At 43.7% G+C, this 21298-nt stretch overlaps 1 protein-coding gene across 1 annotated transcript in view; it reads left to right on the top strand.

Annotated features, from left to right (window-relative positions):
* Positions 1 to 21298, top strand: part of LOC130480742 (calpain-14-like) — a 50280-nt gene that overhangs the window by 19780 nt on the left and 9202 nt on the right. The window contains exons 11-16 of the mRNA XM_056853365.1: positions 60 to 68; positions 8791 to 8996; positions 9361 to 9397; positions 11069 to 11131; positions 12317 to 12371; positions 20806 to 20870. Of these exons, the coding sequence (XP_056709343.1) occupies positions 60 to 68; positions 8791 to 8996; positions 9361 to 9397; positions 11069 to 11131; positions 12317 to 12371; positions 20806 to 20870 (435 nt within the window). The remainder of the gene's footprint in view (positions 1 to 59; positions 69 to 8790; positions 8997 to 9360; positions 9398 to 11068; positions 11132 to 12316; positions 12372 to 20805; positions 20871 to 21298) is intronic.

Genomic DNA, 21298 nt, shown 5'->3' with positions numbered 1-21298 from the left:
TGTCCCGCGTTTTGCCTTATGCATGAGGATTTCACCTGGGCTGAGCTCAGGGGAGAGAGAAGAATCGGGTTAACAGAGGAGCAGGAAGTCCTGGGATTTGTGAGGGCTGGCAGCGAGATCATCTCTAATGGAGGGAAAACTCATGCATAACTCCAAGGAACAACTGAGACACACCTGGGACAAACATGAGTGAAAGTACCCGTGCATAAATGACTGAAGTCTCCCACTGACTTCATTACTGCTTTGTATACGCACAGTTTACCTTGCCTCTATCTTCAGTCCAATTTTCTTTCATGAACTGAAAAGGGGCTAAAGATTTCAGTGGCAATCTGTGTCTCAGTCTGTGCCTTGAGCAGGGTGAATGAACTGTGTAGATGTCTGCGGTAAGGTTTAAAATGCTTCAACTGAGGCTCCCTTTGTTTGGTTCAGGGGCTAAATTTCATACTTACAAGTAAACTAGAATTCCCTAAAATTCACAGACTGACTTGTATTCTCCTTTCTTTCCTTCCAGGTGGGCCCGCAGGTATGTAGAATCTTAACATCGCTTGTTTATATATTGGCACCATCTTTTCATGTATCATTTTGTTCAAACAGCTTTTCACTTAGTCTTAGGGCAGGAAAGAATAATTTCAAATCATTTTGAGCACTTGCAGTTTTGATTCAAATGCAGTTCCAGTGCCATTGAATTTTGTCTCAGAGATGGGAACTTTTGAATACTGAAAAGAGATTTGATGTGCCAAAACACTGAAATATGCTGTAGAGGTGTGCTGAATTCAAATATAGACTGCAATCCAAACCACACTTATTGGAAATAGGCATATTAGTTTAGGGCATCCAATATGGCCATATCTTAATTTTTTTCTGTGTTTGCAGACGTTCTGTTCACATTAAATGTGCAGATATGAAATTCAGGGCTAGCACAATGTTGTTTTATCCTATTTAAAGCAAATTTCTTGAGGCATCTGAATGACTGTTAATATCACAATGCAACTGAATACATTTCAAGACAATGCAGTGTTACAGCTTAATTATTAGTTGTGATGTTCCCTAGCTGTACCCAGAAGCGATAGAAGGCTGAATGAGAAATTATTTTATATTTCCTTTGAAGGATCAGAGATACCTGGAGGTAGTTCCTGCATCTTTTTGATTCATTCCTTATGGGATTATTTGTGAATGCTGCTAAATCAATACAAGCATTTTTGTCTGTTTGATTTACCCAACATTTAAATGATGCTCATAAGCTCCTCTGACCAAGAAAGTTTGGATTCTTCATACTTAAATAGATATATGCCAGGGAAGGAGCTGTCCTTAAGAATATTTCTGCCAGCACACCAAGCGACACATTGTAATTTGCTGGTGGTGTTCTGGTACATAGCAGGGGTATGAGACCCAACCCCGGGGGCAAATTGGAACAATTAATCTGCATGGGGAATGTCCCTGACACAGGTTCATCTTGAGCTACCCTGTTCCTGTCTCATTAGAAAATTAGAATGCAGATAACTTGGGACTTCTCATCTCCTTTAAACTGTAGCAGAACAATGGGACCAGATGATCCAAAGTGTAGGTAACAACCCAACCCCAGACAATCCAACAAAAAGTGAAAAAATAGCTGTGGCTTAGCATATCATTTTAATTCAAGGTGCCAGAGTTCCAGAGGTGAGTGGCCATGGGCTCAGAGTTGAAACAAATGTAGTCATAATATAAGAAGACAGTCAGCCCATTGCTGGAGGTGTGCAAGGGCCTACGCCGGCATCTATGCCACTTGTGCTGGTGCCCATGTCACCTGCGCTGCCAAGGGTGGCATGGACGCTAGCATTGGGGCGCTCATGTCAGCCTCGCTGCACTGCTGCAGCAGCGCAGCCCTGGTACGCTGGCTTGGCTTCCCGCTGGCATCCTGACAGCACACTTCTGTGTGCCATCATCCCAGGGGGCATTCCGAAGGTGGAGCCACCTTTAGACAGTTTCCTAACCCCCTTCAGGCTGGGAAAACCCTTTGCTTTTACCTGGAGTTACACCACCTTTTTAGATGGCATAGCCCCATGGAACGCTATGGGGTGGTTCTGTGGGACTCGCAGGTAAGGGCAAAGTGCCGGCTTTGGGGAGCGGGGATCCTCCTTTGGAGGTGGTGCGGCTGCGCTGCCTCCAGCCACCAGCTCAGCCCTCCCCCTCAGGAATGGGCTGAGTGGAGCATTTGCAAAAGTCCATTTACCTTACAACCATAACCCAGCACAAAAAATTAAATCTGCAGGCACCTTCCTCTTGAGAAATTAAGCCAAGCAGGCTTCACTAGAAGGTGAAGCCTGCTTGGCTTCTGCCCACCATGGAGGTCCTAAACTTAGAGGATCACGAGGCAGGTTGAGGCTACCTGGTTATAGCACTGAAGCCAGCCCTGTTTATCTCCAGAGCTTGGGGCCAGCTGGGAAATGGCATTTTCACATTCAGGCTTGTGGAAAATGGGAGCTGAAGATTGCTGTGGGGTAAATTTCAGGCTTGTATTGAACGCTGAGATTAATATAGTGAAGTACAAAACCAAGAGCAGTTTTAAAATTGGAAATACAATGAATCACGGCATTGACTGAGGCATAAAAGCCAGCGATTTAATATATGATGCATTTAAAGGGGCAACCCCACCTTCTTAGTAGATGACAAATGGCAGCATTAGCAGAAGAGAACTACAAGCAAAGAGAAAGCAAAAGTATTTCTGCAGCTACTCTTGTGGGCAACAAAGTCCACAGAAGAGCAAAATGTCACAGTCGTTTTGAGAAATAGCCAGCTCAGGGAGACTTCCGGTATCCTTAAGCAACACAACTTTTAAGTTGGTTTCAGGGCTGGGTATTCTCTTATTAAAAACAATGGCGATGGGAAATGCCTCTTAAAGTGCAGTTTGTCAAACAAGCTGCTATTTAAAGGATTCTTTTTTGGAAATAAGTCTCGCTGAACTAAATGGGACTTCTTCCAAGCTACCATGATTAGGACCAGGCTTCAGGATGTTGTATGAGAAGAAGTCTTGAATGTTGAGATCCCATGAAATAAGGAGAGTGCATGCTAAGTGAGGAAATATTTGGAATATTCTGATAATGGCATGAGATTTACGCGTGATCGTTTCCACTCAGGCCTGGTTGAGGGCACGGTTTCCTGCCAATCTTTGTAATTAGAAAATATATTTCCCTCCCCCAAAAAAGAAGAGCTGCAGGAACAGAAGGGCTCAGAAAAACAAAATATTCAAAAATAGGCAGCCTAAGAAAGACTTCCTGCGACTCCTTTGGATGGAGTAATTTCATGTCTTCATGTTTTCCTTGTGATTCTTGCAGCTCTTGTGCAGCAGCTTGAGTTTTTTTTTTGGGGGGGGGGAAATGAATTACACACCAGCTATTGCCTGTTTAATGCACACGCAAGTGATGGGGAGAGACGCTTGACTGTGGAACATTCGTAATCCTATGATAATCACCACATAAAAAGGCAGTGCGAATCTATTCTTACAGCAGTTCTCAGATGATTTGATTTTTAACGACAGGACAGCAAGCAAAGTTGTGTACATTACATAGTATAACGTGAGACGACTGGTGCAGCCCTAGGCAAAGCCACACTCTTCTAAGCCCATTAAACTTAGATGGCTTGGGGGGGGCGGTATAACTAGGATTGCACGGTACTTCTGTTTTATGTGGGTCTTGCTTCAGCAACACACTAGGCTCTCTACAAACACCCAAGTGGTGTGTTCCCTGCCTGCCTATTAGATATAGACAAAGCGAGGATAGAGAGAGAAGATGAGAAACTGACCAGGTGGAGACAGGAGGAAGGGCTGTGCAGAGGCCAAGAGGGCTCTGGAAGAAGGTTTGCTGAGGAGATGGTCTTGAAAAGGGAATGTGAGGCAGAAGTTGACTCATGGGTGACACTGTTGTAGGCATAGGAAGCAGCATGGTAGAAGTCACAGAGGCAAGGCTGAACAAAGGAGGCTCGGCTCAGAAGCTCCTTGGTTAGGGTTGCCAGGTCTCTCTTTGCCACCGGCGGGAGGTTTTGGGGTGGAGCCTGAGGAGGGCAAGGTTTGGGGAGGGGCTTCAATGCCATGGAGTCCAATTGCCAAAGTGGCCATTTGCTCCAGGTGAACTGATCTCTATCGGCAGGAGATCAGTTGTAATAGCAGGAGATCTCCAGCTAGTACCTGGAAGTTGGCAACCCTATACTTTGTTAATCATCAGGAAGCCTACTGAGTTCTTCCTTGCACTTTATAAAGGTCAATCTAACTAGCCATACAATCCTAACAACACTTTCCTGGAAGTAAACCCCACTGAATGAGTAGGATTCTGAGTAGACCTTTGCAGGATTGCTCACCTTTCCTTTTGGTAATTTCACTCTTCCCCCCCACCCCACTACAGTTCTCGTCAGAGGCGGATCTACTGTGAAACTAATGAAGCTTAAGCTTCAGGGCCCCCAATCCTGGAGGGGCCCCCAAAGCAACTTTTTTTTAATGAGTGAATTTCTCTACAAAATCGATGGAGTTTTTTAGTGATAGAATCATAAGCCAATGGGTTGAAGTACTTAATATTGACTTTAGAACATGCTCTAATACTAGGCTGACCATACGTACCATTTTGAATGGGACAGTCCCATTTTTGTCATATTTTCTGGCCATCCCGTCTTTTTAATTAAAATGTGTATTTTGTCCCATTTTGAATAAACCAAGCCAGTTTTGTTGCCTTGCCCTTACCACACAGCTTTATTTTACACTCGGAAGGAAAAGGCACAACTTTCCAGTTATGGGTGGAAGCAAAACATGGCCGTCAAACAACACATTCCCACCCGCTGTGCAGTTGCGAACCTCTGAAGCCGCATGCCAAAAAATGCACAAGGCTTGCCTTCCCCTCCCTTCTGGCCACCTCGGGATCATCATGGCTAGTTTCTGAGAGTGGGTGAAAGCAAGGAGGTGAAGCTGGGATGCACTAAAACGAATGACAGGCTAGCCCATTAGAAACAATGGGAGAGGCTGCACAGCCCATTGAAGATAATGGGAGCCTGGATTGCCAATTGGCTTGCATGAGCTCCATTGAAATACATTACAGCACAAAAAGAGTTGCAAAGAAAATGTGGAATGGATTTTCCAGTAAGGTCCTTAAACCCAGATACACTACTCTGGGACTGGGATGACAGCCCATGGGACTAGCACAAGTGTTCTGGGACCAGAATGACAGCCCCTAGAGTGGAATGACATCCCCTGGGATGAGCAGAAGTGTTCTGGAACTGGATTGACAGCCCCAGGGGTGGAATGACAGCCCCTGGGACAAACAGAAGTGTTCTGGGACTGGAATGACATCCCCCAAGATGGAATGACAGCCCCCGGGACTAGCACAAGTGTTCTGGGACTGGAATGACAGCCCCTGGGACTAACACAAGTGTTCTGGGACTGGATTGACAGCCCCAGGGGTGGAATACGTGGGTCACAAAATGCCTCGGCTACACCAGCAGTTTTAGTTGTGGTTTTCCACGTTAAGGTGCCTAATTCTGCTGTTACTTGAACATTCAGAATACTGTTGATCATGTTTCATGTTCTGCTTCAAATTCCTTATTGCGCATAAGAAGAACATTAGAAAAGCCATGCTGGATCAGACCAAGGTCCATCAAGTCCAGCAGTCTGTTCATACAGTGGCCAACTGGGTGCCTCTAGGAAACCCACAAACAAAATGATGCAGCAGAATTCTCCTGCCTGTGTTCCAATGCACCTAATATAATAGGCATTCTCATCTGATCCTGGAGAGAATAGGTATGCATCATGACCAGTATCCATTTTAATTAATAGCCTTGAATACCCCTTTCCTCCATGAACATGTCCACTGCCCTCTTAAAGCCTTCCAAGTTGGCAGCCATCACCACATCCTGGGGCAGGGAGTTCCACAATTTAACTGTGCATTGTGTGAAGAAATACTTCCTTTTATCAGTTTTGAATCTCTCACCCTCCAGCTTCAGCAGATGACCCCACGTCCTAGTATTATGAGAGAGGGAGAAAAGCTTCTTCCTGTCCACTCTCCCTGTACCATGCATAATTTTATAGACCTCTATCCTGTCTCCCCCTTAACTGCATTCTTTCCAAGCCAAACAGCCCTAAATGTTTAAACTGCTTCTCATAGGGCAGTTGCTCTAGTCCCCTGATCATTTCGGTTGCTCTTTTCTGCACTTTCTCAAGCTCTGCAATATCCTTTCTTAGGTGTGGTGACCAGAACAGAGACCAAGTGTGGTCTCACCACGGATTTGTACAAGGGCATGATATCAGCAGTGCATTAATATTTATCATGTTGCTGTAAAATTATATAAAATTATTACAATTAAATACTTTTATTTACTAGAGTGGATATTTCCTATATTTTCCTATTGCACATTATTTTTCTGAATATGGCATCCATGTACTCATGTTCCTATTGCTATATAGTTGGGACATATTGAGAAAACATGGCCCCAGGAACATTAAAAATATTTTCATTTAAGCTCTTTGTTTGAGAAATATAGTGATTAGCTAAAACAACTAAAATATAGTGAAATGTTGTATGTAGTATAAAATAACAGTATTATTTTTAAATTTCTCAATTTGATTTTACCCAGTCCCTCTCTATCTAAATTTTTGTATGGGTTCTGTCACTGAACAAGCTCAATATGTTTGGGTAATAACACTTTTTTTATCATCTTGCTTTTTCATGATTACATAACCCCTGTCCCGTTTTTGCCATCCCAATGTCCCGTTTTTGTCTCAAGGAAATATGGTCAGCCTATCTAATACCCATTTCACATGGCCTCAAAATGTCCCTGTAATTGGTCAAATTTCAAAATTTTCTTAGAGGCTTGCAGTGCTCGAACCCCCAGCTGTAAGGGCTCACTGAGCTCACCAGAATCTATTCATAGCCTACATTTTGGCAGCTGGATCCTCAAATCCTTCATTGGTGCACAGCTTAATAATTCTATAGCTCAGCCCTTAGGCTAGAGCCAATCAGAACCATAAAAAGACATCTGAATTCTCAATTCAGGCTGCATTCGTCTAGCTTGTGCATTTTAACACCAAAAGATCAGATTTTCACCTCTTTATCCCTCTGATGACCCCCTCCCTATTATTATTACTTATTAGTTAAATTTGTAGCCCACCCTCATTCCCGGTCAAAGCCAGGCTCAGGGTGGGTGTCATGATCCTAGGCCTCCCTACAGGCTCTAGGGAGGCCTATTTTAAAGTAGTTACCAGGCCTACATCTCCCAGGTACCCTCTGGACCTTGTGATTGGTGGAAGAGGATTTGGAGGGAAGGCTAGGGCCAATCAGGGGTAAGGGAGTGGTGCCTGGGGAGAAGGAATAAAATGCCTTGCCTGAAAAGGGAGGGGGTTCACTCCTAGGGAGCAGGGCTAGGGAGGGGCTTCTGCAGATGGAGGGATCCCTCCTCCAGGAAGGGGTGAGTTAGCCTGAGGCCTAGTGCCAGGAGAAGGCTAGGGACAGTAAAGATAGATGTGTTAGGGTTTTTATTTGTTTGATTGCCTGCCTTTACTGGTTTTGTCAACCTATTGTGGCTTGAGTTATCATTATTAGACGTTTTAAATAAACTGTTTGTTACTCTGTCCTGGGTCCTCATGCCTCATTTGGTCACCTAGAAAGTATACCCTGTTGGGAGAAGAAGCAGCCATGGGCAGGCAGAGTGCTCTGGGCCTTCTTGAATTAGGCTCACACCAGAGTGGTGGCAGCTACTGAAGATCCCCATTCCTCTCTCTTACCTGGCAGCAGGTAACAACAATCTTAATAAAATCATATATATCTAAAATTCATAAGTAATCAATAAAATTCATACAACCATTCAATACAGTTAACAAGATGGTACTCATATAATTACAGGGCCATTGTAGGTCCGGCCAAGCAGCCCAATCCTCATATCAGAAGCTCCTAGGAAAAGGAGAGGGAGGCCAGTAACGATGACCACCTATGGTTGCCCTCAATTGTAGGCCTGCTGGAATAGCGGTTTTACAGGCCCTGCAGAACTTCTGAAGGTCCCATAGGGCCCTGATGTTACTTGGAAGAACATTCCATCAGGCTGGGGCCACAGCCTTGTTGGATGTTGCCCTATTGTTGCTGGTTGCGAAGGGGCCCCCATAACAGTTTAAGCTTCAGGGCTCCAAAAATGTAGATCTGCCACTGGTTCTCGTTATGATACTATCAAGGACTTAAGGTTTGTTTACACACTCACTGTGTGGAAAATCCTCTTTGCATTTTGTATGAGTGGGCGTGTGACCCCTTCCTCACCAAGAATAGATAAAATCTGTGTAATTAATCCTCAAAAAGAAAAAAAATCCATAAACCAAGTCACAACACTAATATGCATAATGTCTTTGTTTAAAGCATTTTATCCTTCCTTTCTGTATAAAAATATTAACTGCATTAAATTAAGTGAATAATTAGTCATAAAAACACGAAACTCCAAATTTACAACAATGGAAACCAAACAGCAGATACAAGCATAAAAAGAATTTAAACTGTAAAACGGTGGCCGTGAGGAGAAGCCTTGCTTGGGCTGATTGATTTAATATCACTTGGGGCAGCTACAGGCAGAACTTTATTAGTAGCATCTTTTTAAATGAACGATTGGGATTACTCTGGAGTAAGGTGTTTGATGCTGATAATCATTTCTTGAGGAAGAGACACTTTTCTCCAACCTCTTTGCCTTTTGTACAGTACCCCTGTATGTTCTTCACATGATTGTTGTCTGAGACACCTAAACCAGTCGAAGTTTACTCGTTTTTCTGTTTTCACCTGGTCTTTTGTTTTCTGTTGCCAGTACCATGGGAGCAATAAAAGACTACCTCCCGAATTCTTTGTCCAGAACCCACCTTTGAATAGCTCCCCAGTCTTTGTGAACGACCGTGAAGTGACTCAGGATTTCCGGCTGCCCCCTGGAGTCTATGTCATTGTACCTGCCACCTCCGAACCTCACCAAGAGTCAGAGTTCCTCTTGCGTGTCTTCTCCAGGAAACATACTCTTCAGTAGGTGCTGCTCTTTGTTTCGCTACTGCCATCCTGATATATAACAATACGGGGATTTGTTCTTATTGTGGGGAGAGCCCGTGGTTCAGTGGCAATTCACATACTCTGTGAGCAGAAGGTCCCTGGCTCAGCTCCTGTCGAAGGTTCTCAAGCAGCTTGAGACGGTGGAGAGCTGCTGCCAGTCAGAGGGGACTACTCTGAATTGTAGCCACTACTGCTACAGTGTGGCTGTGCTTGTGAGCAGAGCATAATCTAGGCACGCTGTTGTACTTAAGACACTATCTTTCAACTCATGCTGTTGCACAAGCAGGATTAAAGACCCTCTAATTTTCTTTTTCTTTTTTTTTGTTCTTTTTGCATGTAGTGAAATGGGTGGAAATTCAAGTCTTGTACTTTCAAAGGTGAGATGAAATGAAAAAAATAAGCCATTTGCCTTTATTTTAACTTCATATCACTGGCTCCTCTGCTATTCCTCTTTCTCTCTGTGACTTAGCACTGTTCTGCTTGGTACTGTTTCCTGTGCGCTGTGCCAGCTTTCTTAAGGCGATCTGCCAATGAAACCAATCTAAGAAAAAAATTCTCAAATACTTCACAAATAAAGACTCTGGCACCCATCTCTGTGCAACCCACTTAAGGTGGAAATGAGCAGCATACATATCCTCACTGCGAGGATGATGAGAGCACACACACCCCAGCCAGATGTGTATCACATTCAAAGGGTGGATGTGCCGCTAGAAGTATATCCCACACTGTGCGTGTAGTTCTTGATCTTTCAAAGGCCACTCCATGTGTCCAGTTGTAATATTTATTTCATTAGGACTCCCAAGAGGCTGTGATGAGCTTCATTGGGAGTTATTCTCTTACTAAAATACGATGCTGCCAATGTGACCTGAAGGCACACTGCGGTCCTTTTTATATGCCTTGAGTTGTGCCAGTTTCACTCTCCTAGCTGTTCGAAGCAGTGCCAACTCAATCCACAGTGCTTCCTGAGGCCAGCTGCTGCCCCCTCCGCCGCTTTTTCCTGGAAGCCAGAGCAGCTAAAGCTCCCTGCTCCCCTTGCTCCCCCCACCCCCGGTCTCTTTACAAATAGCAAGCCAAGCGTTGCTTGTGTTGCTGGGCTTCTCAAACTCTTTGCAAAAACCCCTTCCTCTTTCAAGAGTTTGGTCACCAGTTTTGGTTGCCTGCTGCCAAGGCAACCAAAATGGTGGCCCGACTCTTGCAAGAGAAAGGAATACCATGACAGTTCAGGAAGAAGAAGAGATGGTTTTTATATGCCGATTTTCTCTACCTTTTAAAGAGAATCAAGTCTCCTTTCCTTCCTCTCCTCACAACAAACACCTTGTGAGGTAGGTGGGGCTGAGAGAGCTCTAAGACAACTGTGACTAGCCCAAGGTCACCCCGCTGGCTTCATGTGTAGGAGTGGGGAAACCAACCCAGTTCACCAGATTAGAGTCTGCTCATGTGGAAGAGTGGGGAATCAAACCCAGTTCTCCAGATTAGAGTCCACAGCTCTTAACCACTACACCACGCTGCATGGCCTAGAAGAAAGACCCAGTGAAAGTCATGCATCAATCTGTCCATATTATAAAACTGCAGTTGCACGTTCTTTGACTGGAAGAGATGACAAGGAAGATGCTCTGGTTTCCAAGCAGAGGCATCCAGGGCAAGGTGGGTGGTGAATGAAGGGGTAGTAGAGGAACTAGATAAGACTGGAGGCTGGTGATGGACAGGTGGGTTACCAGGTCCCTCTTTGCAATTGGCAGGAGGTTTTTGGGGTGGAGCCTGAGGAGGGCAGGGTTTTGGGAGGGGAGTGACTTCAGAGCCATAGAGTCCAATTGCCAAAGCAGCCATTTTCTCCAGGTGAACTGATCTCTATTGGCTGGAGATCTCCAGCTAGTACCTGGAGGTTGGCAAACCTAGACATTGTCTACCACCACCTCAGCTCTGCTACTTGAGACAACTGCCTGAGCTGGCCTCTTGGTAGTGCCGGTCGTGCTTTTAAACATTAGAGAAATGAAAAGCCCTGCTTCTTTTTTCTGAAGTCCCAATTTTTGTGTGTGTGTTATTTTCAGGAAATTGTTGACAAATACGATGGCAAAATTTGGGAGGATTTCTTCAGGAAGTACTTTGAAAAAGTAAGTATGTGTGTGTTGTCTGCTGAAGGAAATGAACTGGCATCATTAAACTGCTCTATTTTAGTTAATTTGTGTAAAGGAAGATTTGTAGATAAAACAAATGTTTCCATATTTGGGAAGATAACGGCTCCTGGAGAACGTTACTGAGGCCAATGCAAATGAGAGAATTTCCCAGATATCTTGAACACACATGAACACACATGAAGCTACCTTATACTGAAACAGACCCCTGGTCCATCAAAGTTGGTATTGTCTACTAAAACCGGCAGTGGCTCTCCAGGGTCTCAGGCAGAGGTCTTTCACATCACCTACTTGCCTAGCTCCTTTTAACTGGAGATGCCGGGGATTGAACCTGGGACCTTTTTCATGCCAAGCAGATGCTCTGTCACTGAGCCACAGCCCCTCCCTCTCTCCCTTTGAGATCCGTGTCTTAACAACTATCAAGTATGTTAATTAGAATCCAGTATGCTGTGCATCCAACAGGATCCTTCATTCATATCTGGTTTTTTATATTCAGCAGAATGATGGGGTATGTGCGTGTGAAGTGCCGTCAAGTTGCATCTGACTTATGGCGACTCCTTGGGGTTTTCATAATAAGAGACTAACAGAGGTGGTTTGCCAGTGCCTTCCTCTGCACAGCAACCCTGGTATTCCTTGGTGGTCTCCCATCCAAACACTAACCAGGGCTGACCCTGCTTAGCTTCTGAGATCTGAAAAGATCAGGCTAGCCTGGGCCATCCAGGTCAGGGCATGATGGGGTTCTTGACACTCATTCATCAGGTTATGGCCACTGGTTAGAGGAAAGACCCGCTGAACATGTTTGTACCAATTTTTCCATATTATACAACTCTAGTGTAGTGATCCTTGACAATGTGATGCTGCCATCCTGGATTTACAGATATTTCTTTCCTAAAATATCAGCTCATTTCTTATTAGCTGAAAGCAGGAAGGGGTATAATATAGAGACGTTGCGGGGTTCACATGCAGGAAGTGATTCAGATGCTTAGCTTATGTGTGAACATTTTTCTCTGCTGGCAGGCAGTGCTTGCGCATGATGAAAAAGCTCCAGCTGATGGATGATTGATGTTACAGAACTTGGGCACGTGATATTTTTGCTTAATTGTTGACTGTGAGCAAAAACGGTGCTTAGCATGTAAGACTTGCCTTTTGTCTCTCCTGCTCTAGCATCCTGAAATAAATGTCGTCCAGCTCCAGTGGCTCCTGAACATGGCCTGGACAAGTAAGTACAATCCAGACCATTAAAATCCATCCATCTGTGGATTCACAAGTGAAACATGCAGCAAAATTAATCATGCAACTCAGCCTTATGTGGATTCCCAAAAGATGGTTATGTTTCTCATGCGTCTCTGCTGATGTTGTAATACGGTCCCTTGTTGCATACATTGAAATGCTAACGTTTTCACACTGTTACGGCTTGTTATATTGTTTTAGATTGTAATGGCCTATGGCCTTATACAATAAACTTGACATGGCATGACACTGTTAGGGCCAAGACGGATGTGATGTTGCTGGGATATCTGAATTAACCAGTGTGGTGTAGTGGTTAAGAGCGGTGGTTTGGAGCGGTGGACTCTTATCTGGAGAACTGGGTTTGATTCCCCTCTCCTCCATATGAGAGGTAAAAGCTAATCTGGTGAACTCGATTTCTTTCCCTGCTCTTACACATGACCTTGGTGACCTTGGGCTTGTGACACACTCTCAGCCCCACCTACCTCACAGGGTGTCTGTTGTGGGGAGGGGAAGGGAAGGTGATTGTAAGCTGGTTTGATTCTTCCTTAAGTGGTAGAGAAAGTCGGCATATAAAAACCAACTCTTCTTCTTAATTTTCCTGGTATTTGAGGGGGCAATAGCAGCTGTCTAAGGCTGGGATTGGAATTGGGATTACAGTTCATTGGGAAAGAGAATAACTATGCAATCCTGAAAGGGGGGGCTGAAAAGAGGTGAGGAGGTGGCATAACCTCTGTGTTGGTGTAAGTGCCACTTCTGCCGTCCAGATAGGCAAACACGCCGGCATGGGGTACTTACGCCACCACAGGGGGGCCGCACGGCTGCACCCCACACAGCCGCCAGCGTCGCCGCTGCTGCTGCATTTTTCCAGTGCAGAGCCTCGTGCCAGCATTGATGGGGGCATTATGAGAAGACAAGAGTCACTGGAAAAGACAGTCATGCTAGGAAATGTTGAAGGCAGCAGGAAAAGAAGACCACCCAACAAGAGATGGATTGACTCTAAAGGAATCCAAGGCCCTCAATTTGCAAGGCCTCAGCAAGGCTGTTAAAGACAGGATGCTTTGGAGGACTTTGATTCATAGGGTTGCCATGAGTCAGCAGCGCCTTGACGGCATTTAGCACAAACACAGATCTGGCATTATGTACAGGCGAGAAAACAGTCTGCCATTAACCAACTGATGTGGTTCCCAACAATGTGCTTTGGTATGAAGGTGGATGGGCCAGGCTAGCCTGATCTCGTCTGATCTCAGAAGCTAAGCAGGGTCAGCCCTGGTTAGTATTTGGATGGGAGACCACCAAGGAATACCAGGGTTGCTGTGCAGAGGAAGGCACTGGCAAACCACCTCTGTTAGTTTCTTGCCATGAAAACCCCAAAAGGGGTCGCCATACGTCGGCTGTGACTTGACGGCACTTTACACGCACATGAAGGTGAGGAAACTTCTTTGAGATGATGTTGGCTGGTCAGGACAGGAGGCCTTCGCGCCCAGTTTTATGAGCAGCAGCTTCTGTGTGGTTTGAATGCCTCTTTTATATTAGTCATCCCTACTTTTTCACAACAAGGCTGATACTGAATAGATCTTATCCAAAGCTTATGCTGAACCATTCATTATTTATGTTTACTACAGATATGCAGAGATCTTGATAGGAAGCCTTAATGACACTCATTAGCACTGCTGGCATCCGAAAGCACTTCATGAAGTTCCGCAGTGAATAACAATAGACCTTTTCAAACCACTTTTCTTGAATGTGGGCTTTTGATAGAAAGAGATGGTGCAGTTTCCTGAGGTGAAAGCTGGCGGGTGCCTCAAACATTTGGGCAGCACATTTTTGTGCATAAAGCTTTGTGAATTGCTTACCCCATAACTAAATCATCCATTTTGTCTCTTGCTTTTAATTCTTGTAAACTCTTCATTAATCATCATCTATCTGAGAACCTTGCAACCCTGGAAAATGCTTGTCCTTAGGGAGTATAATGCAATTATCTTCATTTTACCAAAGCAGAATACAGGCATGGCACGATTGCAGTGCCGATCCTTAAAATGTGTCAAAGTGATCCTGTGTCACTCTAGTTTTGAGCCTGGGATACAAGCCAAATACCAGAAATCCAGAGCCTGTAAATTAGAGAACTTCAAGCCTTCCAAGTTCCTGACCAATGTGGACTATCCTTGCTCATTGTTGGGTGCTTTTATGATATATTCCTGAAAACTCATTCCCTTCCAGGATATTCTTATGGTAGTCTCTCCTTATTCCTCACTGATATTTTAGCAAGGCAGATCCATTGATTTTCTCATCCATCTTGCCAAAGAAGACTAGGGCTTAGCTGTATCAGTGTATCTCTACCTGCATTGGAGATTGGGTGTGCCCAGAATTAGTGTACACTGAGGAATCAGTAGAATGATTTTTGTCTTAGAAGACCAGCCAGGCTACATCAGACCAATGGTCCATCTAGTCCAGTATCCTGTTCTACACAGAAGCCAACCGGATGCTCCAGAAGTCTAATGTATGTATTTTATGTGTGGTCAAGTCACTTCCAACTCTTGTCAACCTTATGAATCAATGCCCTCCAAAACGTCCTGTAGTTAACAGCCTTGCTCACATCTTGCAAACACATCTTGTTTTTTTCCAATGAGTCTTGTCTTCTCATAATGTGACCAAAGTCCAATAGCCTCAGTTTAGTCATTGTAGCTTCTAGGGAGAGTTCAGGCTTGATTTGATTTAGAACCCACTTATTTGTCTTTTTGGCAGTCCACGGTATTCGTAAAACTCACCTCCAACACCACATTTCAAAGGAATAAACTTTCATCCTGTCAGCTTTCTTCATTGTCCAACTTTCACACCCTTGCATAGTAATAGGGAATACCGTGGCATGAATTAACTCTGAGGGTTTCTGGAGATTTTTTGCTGTTCATACTTGATAGTGTATATTTAATTTGCGTCTTATATTTGTAGGTGTATGTTTAAAACAGGCAGACTGACAGTACCTTGAACTGAAAGGGCCAAAGTGAGCCAGCTTCTTTTCTTCCTGAGAGTTCTTCTACCAGAAACAGACCCCGTACCAAAAAAACAAAGCAGAAACACAGTCTTGTGAATAAGCGATAAAGCTGAATAGAGGAGGCCAGATTCATAAATGGATAAAATCTGAAACTGCTGAGGACATTAATGAGATAAAAGCTTTTGTGGCAGACATTCAGAATAAACAACAACCAAAAAAAAAAAAAACCCTTTCATCTCTTCAAGGGTTGCCAGTCTTCTTAGCCGGTCCAAGAGTGAGCATAGATGGCGATGTTATCGGTGCTGGAGAGCCTTTCCAGAGCCTTTCCATCAGGCATTGTGAAATCTATAAGGAAACTAACCAGGCTGTATGGCTCATCTTTTATTCTTCATAGGCAATCAATTTTAAGGCTTTCATTTTCAAACTTTACAGTGCATGATTCATATTTAATAAACAGGACTATAATGAGATTAAAACATCGTAGGTTTCTGCAGAGCAGGGATGGGTGAGTTATGAGCCTGGCGTCTGCTCCATGGAAGTCTGCAGGCAATCTATAATCATGATTTGCAACAAGATTAGACTCTCTTTCTGTTCCATTTCTTGTCATTCGCAAATCGCTAGGAATGTTCAGCTCGGTGCTTTTAACTTGCCTATCTGTTGTCTCTGAGAGATGCAGAGGGGATGGGAGGAGAGCGCAGCTGCCAGATGCATCCCTGGCCTTGTTCTGTTGCAGCTGGTAGAGCAACCGAAGGAACAAATCAAGTAGAATTGGAAGGAAAGTGACTCCCCCCAAGGTCATTTGGGTTTCCATTCAAAGCATATTAATTTGGAAGTGTGTTCCATTGTAACTGAGGGAACTTAAGCTGTGCCTGAATGAAAAACTCAGGTTGGTTCCCATTCTGGCAGTATACATCTGAAGAGCCTACTCTACACAGATGTCTGGGTAGGGGGGGTGGCAATCCTAAATGTATTGGTATAGAGTGTGCAAGTAGTCCCTGCAGTTGTAATTAATAGATGAGCCCCCTTCCCCATATAATTTCTTAGAACACCCTTGCTACTTTTTAAGGGGCAGGATCTACCCTAGATGGTCTCAACCAACATCTCCCTTCAGTCAGAACTAATGTAGCACGGACCCATCAAATTTTAATTAGTATGATGTAGAACTGGGGAGTTCTGGCTTCAAGTCCCCATGAAGTGCACTGGATGACCTGGGGCGAGCCACTCTCTCTCTCAGTCTAGCCTACTCCTTAGGGTTGTTGTGATGGGGGTGAAGAGCCATGTGGCTTAGGCACATCATTGCCACCCACATGTGGGCAGCCACTAGCCAGGTCCAACACAAGCCCCTGAGGTGGGGGCAGCACCGCTGGGGCTCAGCTTGCTCCCTGTGTGGCTGGGCATAGTACAACCCTCACCCCCTCACCCCCTCACCCAACTTTGTTTGCTAGTATGAAGCATGAAGACGTTGCATATTTTTGGTACTTGGGCCAACAAAGGTTGTGTGTCTCTATAATGGAGAGGGAAGAGATGTACATTTTCATCTAGGAAGCCATAATTAGGATTTACGATACATTTGCTCATGTAACTAGAACATAATTTGAGTCAGGCCTTAAGAGTTTAACACAGAACTTGTTCACAGTTCCATGCAAAGTAATAACGAAGTCCTGTATACAGCTTGCATTTGCCACACCAATCACTAAATGTAGTCACTTCCTGACCCTACTGATATATAGGATTCATGGCTAGAGCTTCCAGGTTAGACCATGTATCTTTAACATTTAGGGTTGCCAACCTCCAGGTACTGTAGCAAACAAACGTTAGCGTGCTGTATAGTTACTTGAGCAAACCCAAACCAGCAACGTGTTGCAAAGACAATGAATAATTCAAAATTAAATACTTGTAATAGTGTTATTCAAACTATCATATACACTATATACAATGAACTTGGTTTACAAACTGAACTGTATATACCAAAGAACACAAAATTAAACTACAGAACATAGGTACAATGTCCATTTTTTGCAGTCCTTTTAGCTGTATAGAACGTCTTGTCATTCAAGAGGTAAGAAGGTCAGTTCTTCATTTAAACAGAAGCCCGGTTGTCTTTCTGTTTCGGCTTAACAAAAAAGCCTTCCTCAGCGGCCACTACAAAAATACAGCAATATACACAATGCAAAATGGTCTATAAATAACAGGAATCAAAAGTAAGCATTATAGGAATAAACAAACAATTGATACTTACACGCGAGCTGTTACTAACTGGCTTTCGCGTTGGCAAAGTAGCCCTGAGTACGGAGAGCATTTAAAGAGTCTAGTCAGCTGATACAAGGAGACCATGTGAGCAGAATGTTTTAAAGTGACAGAACCATATAGTGTAAGTGATGTACTTGCTCATAGGTAACATGCTAGATCTAGCGATGTGTTTAGTCCTTTAGGATGTAAGGAATCAAACATATGTATGTACTTAGATTCTTGACGTCTAAGTATCAATTCAATGTCAGTTTTCTCATATTTCTTAGTGTTAGTATAACGCCATAATACAAAGAAAGAAAGTTCCTCATCAGAGTGGTTTTTCTCCAGGAAATGTGGGGTAAGGGGAGCCTCCAGAACATGATTTCTTACTCTGGACCTGTGCTCACTGATCCGGTATTTTATAGGTCTCTGGGTTTGTCCAATATACCAGAGAGGACATGCACATCTGATCACATAAATAAGGTGCCGTGAGTCACAATTATTAAAACTATCAATTTTGAATATGCGACCCGTTACTGGGTTCGTGATTTCACGAACTGTCAGCATGTATTTGCAGCTCTGACAAGAGCCACATTTGAAATTACCTGCAGGCAAATTGGATGAGGACATAGGGCGTGATATTGGATTTATTAGTATGTCTCTAAAAGACCTGGTGCGTTTGTATGCAATCCGTATGCAAACGCACCAGGTCTTTTAGAGACATACTAATAAATCCAATATCACGCCCTATGTCCTCATCCAATTTGCCTGCAGGTAATTTCAAATGTGGCTCTTGTCAGAGCTGCAAATACATGCTGACAGTTCGTGAAATCACGAACCCAGTAACGGGTCGCATATTCAAAATTGATAGTTTTAATAATTGTGACTCACGGCACCTTATTTATGTGATCAGATGTGCATGTCCTCTCTGGTATATTGGACAAACCCAGAGACCTATAAAATACCGGATCAGTGAGCACAGGTCCAGAGTAAGAAATCATGTTCTGGAGGCTCCCCTTACCCCACATTTCCTGGAGAAAAACCACTCTGATGAGGAACTTTCTTTCTTTGTATTATGGCGTTATACTAACACTAAGAAATATGAGAAAACTGACATTGAATTGATACTTAGACGTCAAGAATCTAAGTACATACATATGTTTGATTCCTTACATCCTAAAGGACTAAACACATCGCTAGATCTAGCATGTTACCTATGAGCAAGTACATCACTTACACTATATGGTTCTGTCACTTTAAAACATTCTGCTCACATGGTCTCCTTGTATCAGCTGACTAGACTCTTTAAATGCTCTCCGTACTCAGGGCTACTTTGCCAACGCGAAAGCCAGTTAGTAACAGCTCGCGTGTAAGTATCAATTGTTTGTTTATTCCTATAATGCTTACTTTTGATTCCTGTTATTTATAGACCATTTTGCATTGTGTATATTGCTGTATTTTTGTAGTGGCCGCTGAGGAAGGCTTTTTTGTTAAGCCGAAACAGAAAGACAACCGGGCTTCTGTTTAAATGAAGAACTGACCTTCTTACCTCTTGAATGACAAGACGTTCTATACAGCTAAAAGGACTGCAAAAAATGGACATTGTACCTATGTTCTGTAGTTTAATTTTGTGTTCTTTGGTATATACAGTTCAGTTTGTAAACCAAGTTCATTGTATATAGTGTATATGATAGTTTGAATAACACTATTACAAGTATTTAATTTTGAATTATTCATTGTCTTTGCAACACGTTGCTGGTTTGGGTTTGCTCAACCTCCAGGTACTAGCTGGAGATCTCCTGCTATTACAACTGATCTCTAGCCAATAGAGATCAGTTCACCTGGAGAAAATGGCTGCTTTGGCAACTGGGCTCTATGGCATTGAAGTCCCTCCCCTCCATAAACCCCACCCTCCTCAGGCTCCACCCCAAAAACCTCCCACCATTGGCAAAGAGGGACCTGGGAACCCTACTAACATTTTGCTTTGAAATTAACCACTGCATGTACCTGTAAGAAGAAAGTTATATAATGATTAAGGATTGACCTCCCTGTGGCAATAAACATAAACCAGACATAAAGTGCAGTAGAGAATAATCTAAAGTGTTCTGAGGTCATATAAAATTAGTAGGAATATGAACCCCAAGTTCAAGGCAAACAGAAATAGATCACTTGGTGTTCATTTTCTCACAGGGTTATAGCCTTGAGTAGAGATTTAGAGTTGGTTCTTAGGTTATTCCGGCAGTGTGGAAACAACTGTGGGGTTGGCATAGCAAGCTTTAGACCACATAAGAAGAGCTGCTTGGGCAAGCATGGTGTCACATGACACCATAGGGATACTGGAAGGAGCTGTACTGCATTGAGACCAGGGGGATGTAAGATTTTGCTGTGAAAGGCAGCATGAAAAACAGCTTCCATATGCGGGTCAGGATTCAGTAGAGGTTTGCTTCTGCAGCAGAATTTCAGCTATTACGTACTTCGCTCACTAGTCAACTTTGTCCTGAAAATTAGCACTTGCCTACACATATGAGCCAAAGAAAGGGCTGCCAGGAATTTAGGAGCCATCAGCTTGTCCCATTCATTGACAGACACTGGGTCTGTCCTTCTATGGAGTGGGTTTTAATAAATAACGCTGATTGCCTTGCCAATATCAACCAAAATGTTTATATAATGACAGACCTGCACATTTTGTGCATCACCAAGTTGAACACAGACCCTGAGCCAAATATAGAGGCCTATCATGCATTTTTGTTGCCTGCCTTGGGACTTAAAAATAGGGGTGGCACTCAAGTACCTGGCAGCTCACACAACATGGCTGCTAGGCTGGGTTTGACTTGGTGGGTCTTAAGTTGCCATTACATCTCATCGCCATAACCCAAAGCTTTTCATCCTAAATTGGTCATTTTCATTCTTTGGCCTTGCATTTTAAACGCCTCGGCTGAAGTCCTCCTATACACCTTTACTGTGACTTATTTCTGTGTAAATATGCATAGGAACAGCCAGACTGTCTTCTAAACTGACTCCGATATTGCTAAAATGTGGCAATTGTAAGTCAAGACACTTTCCACTTCCAATGTCCCACAACTAATGCCAAGTAGAGTTATATTATCATCATTCAGGTCACAGGCATGGCTCTGTAGCATATGAATGCATTTTGCCTTGGTGTCTGACTATTGCTCAGTATTTCTTTTTTGCTTTCCTTCTCCAGACCTTCAGAACAATAGGATGCTGTTCAGTCTGGATGCCTGCCGGAGTATCCTGGCTGTTCTAGACGTATCCTTCCTTCTGCATTTAGCTATATCAGGCTGATACACAGATACCTCATCTGAGTAGCTGCACAGTTGTTTATTATTTATTTTGCTACTGAGGGTAAGGGACCCTTGAGAATAATGTGAGGTGTGACATGGGGGGGGTCTGTGATGGAATGTGAGAGTCACTGAAAATGTCCTCTCATCTTTCACAAGTGGATGGGGGACCTTGGATCCAGCCTAGTGTCCAGCTGCATATTCCTGTAAAATTGGACTCTCTGGGTTGGATCCAAATATTATAGAACTGGAGGCATCACTGGTGAACAGAGGAACCTGACTGGAGGAAGGACAAGGGGCTGTCCCAGAATCTCCCCCCCCCAAAAAAAAAATTTGTATCTGAAGTTTACCGGGCAATCCGGCCCAGAATGCATTTATTTCATAGAATCATAGAGA

This window comes from Euleptes europaea, chromosome 7 (assembly GCF_029931775.1).
Source record: "Euleptes europaea isolate rEulEur1 chromosome 7, rEulEur1.hap1, whole genome shotgun sequence".
Lineage (NCBI taxonomy): Eukaryota > Metazoa > Chordata > Lepidosauria > Squamata > Sphaerodactylidae > Euleptes > Euleptes europaea.
Note: the sequence above shows the minus strand (reverse complement) of the source record. Positions and strands in the feature narration are given on the sequence as shown.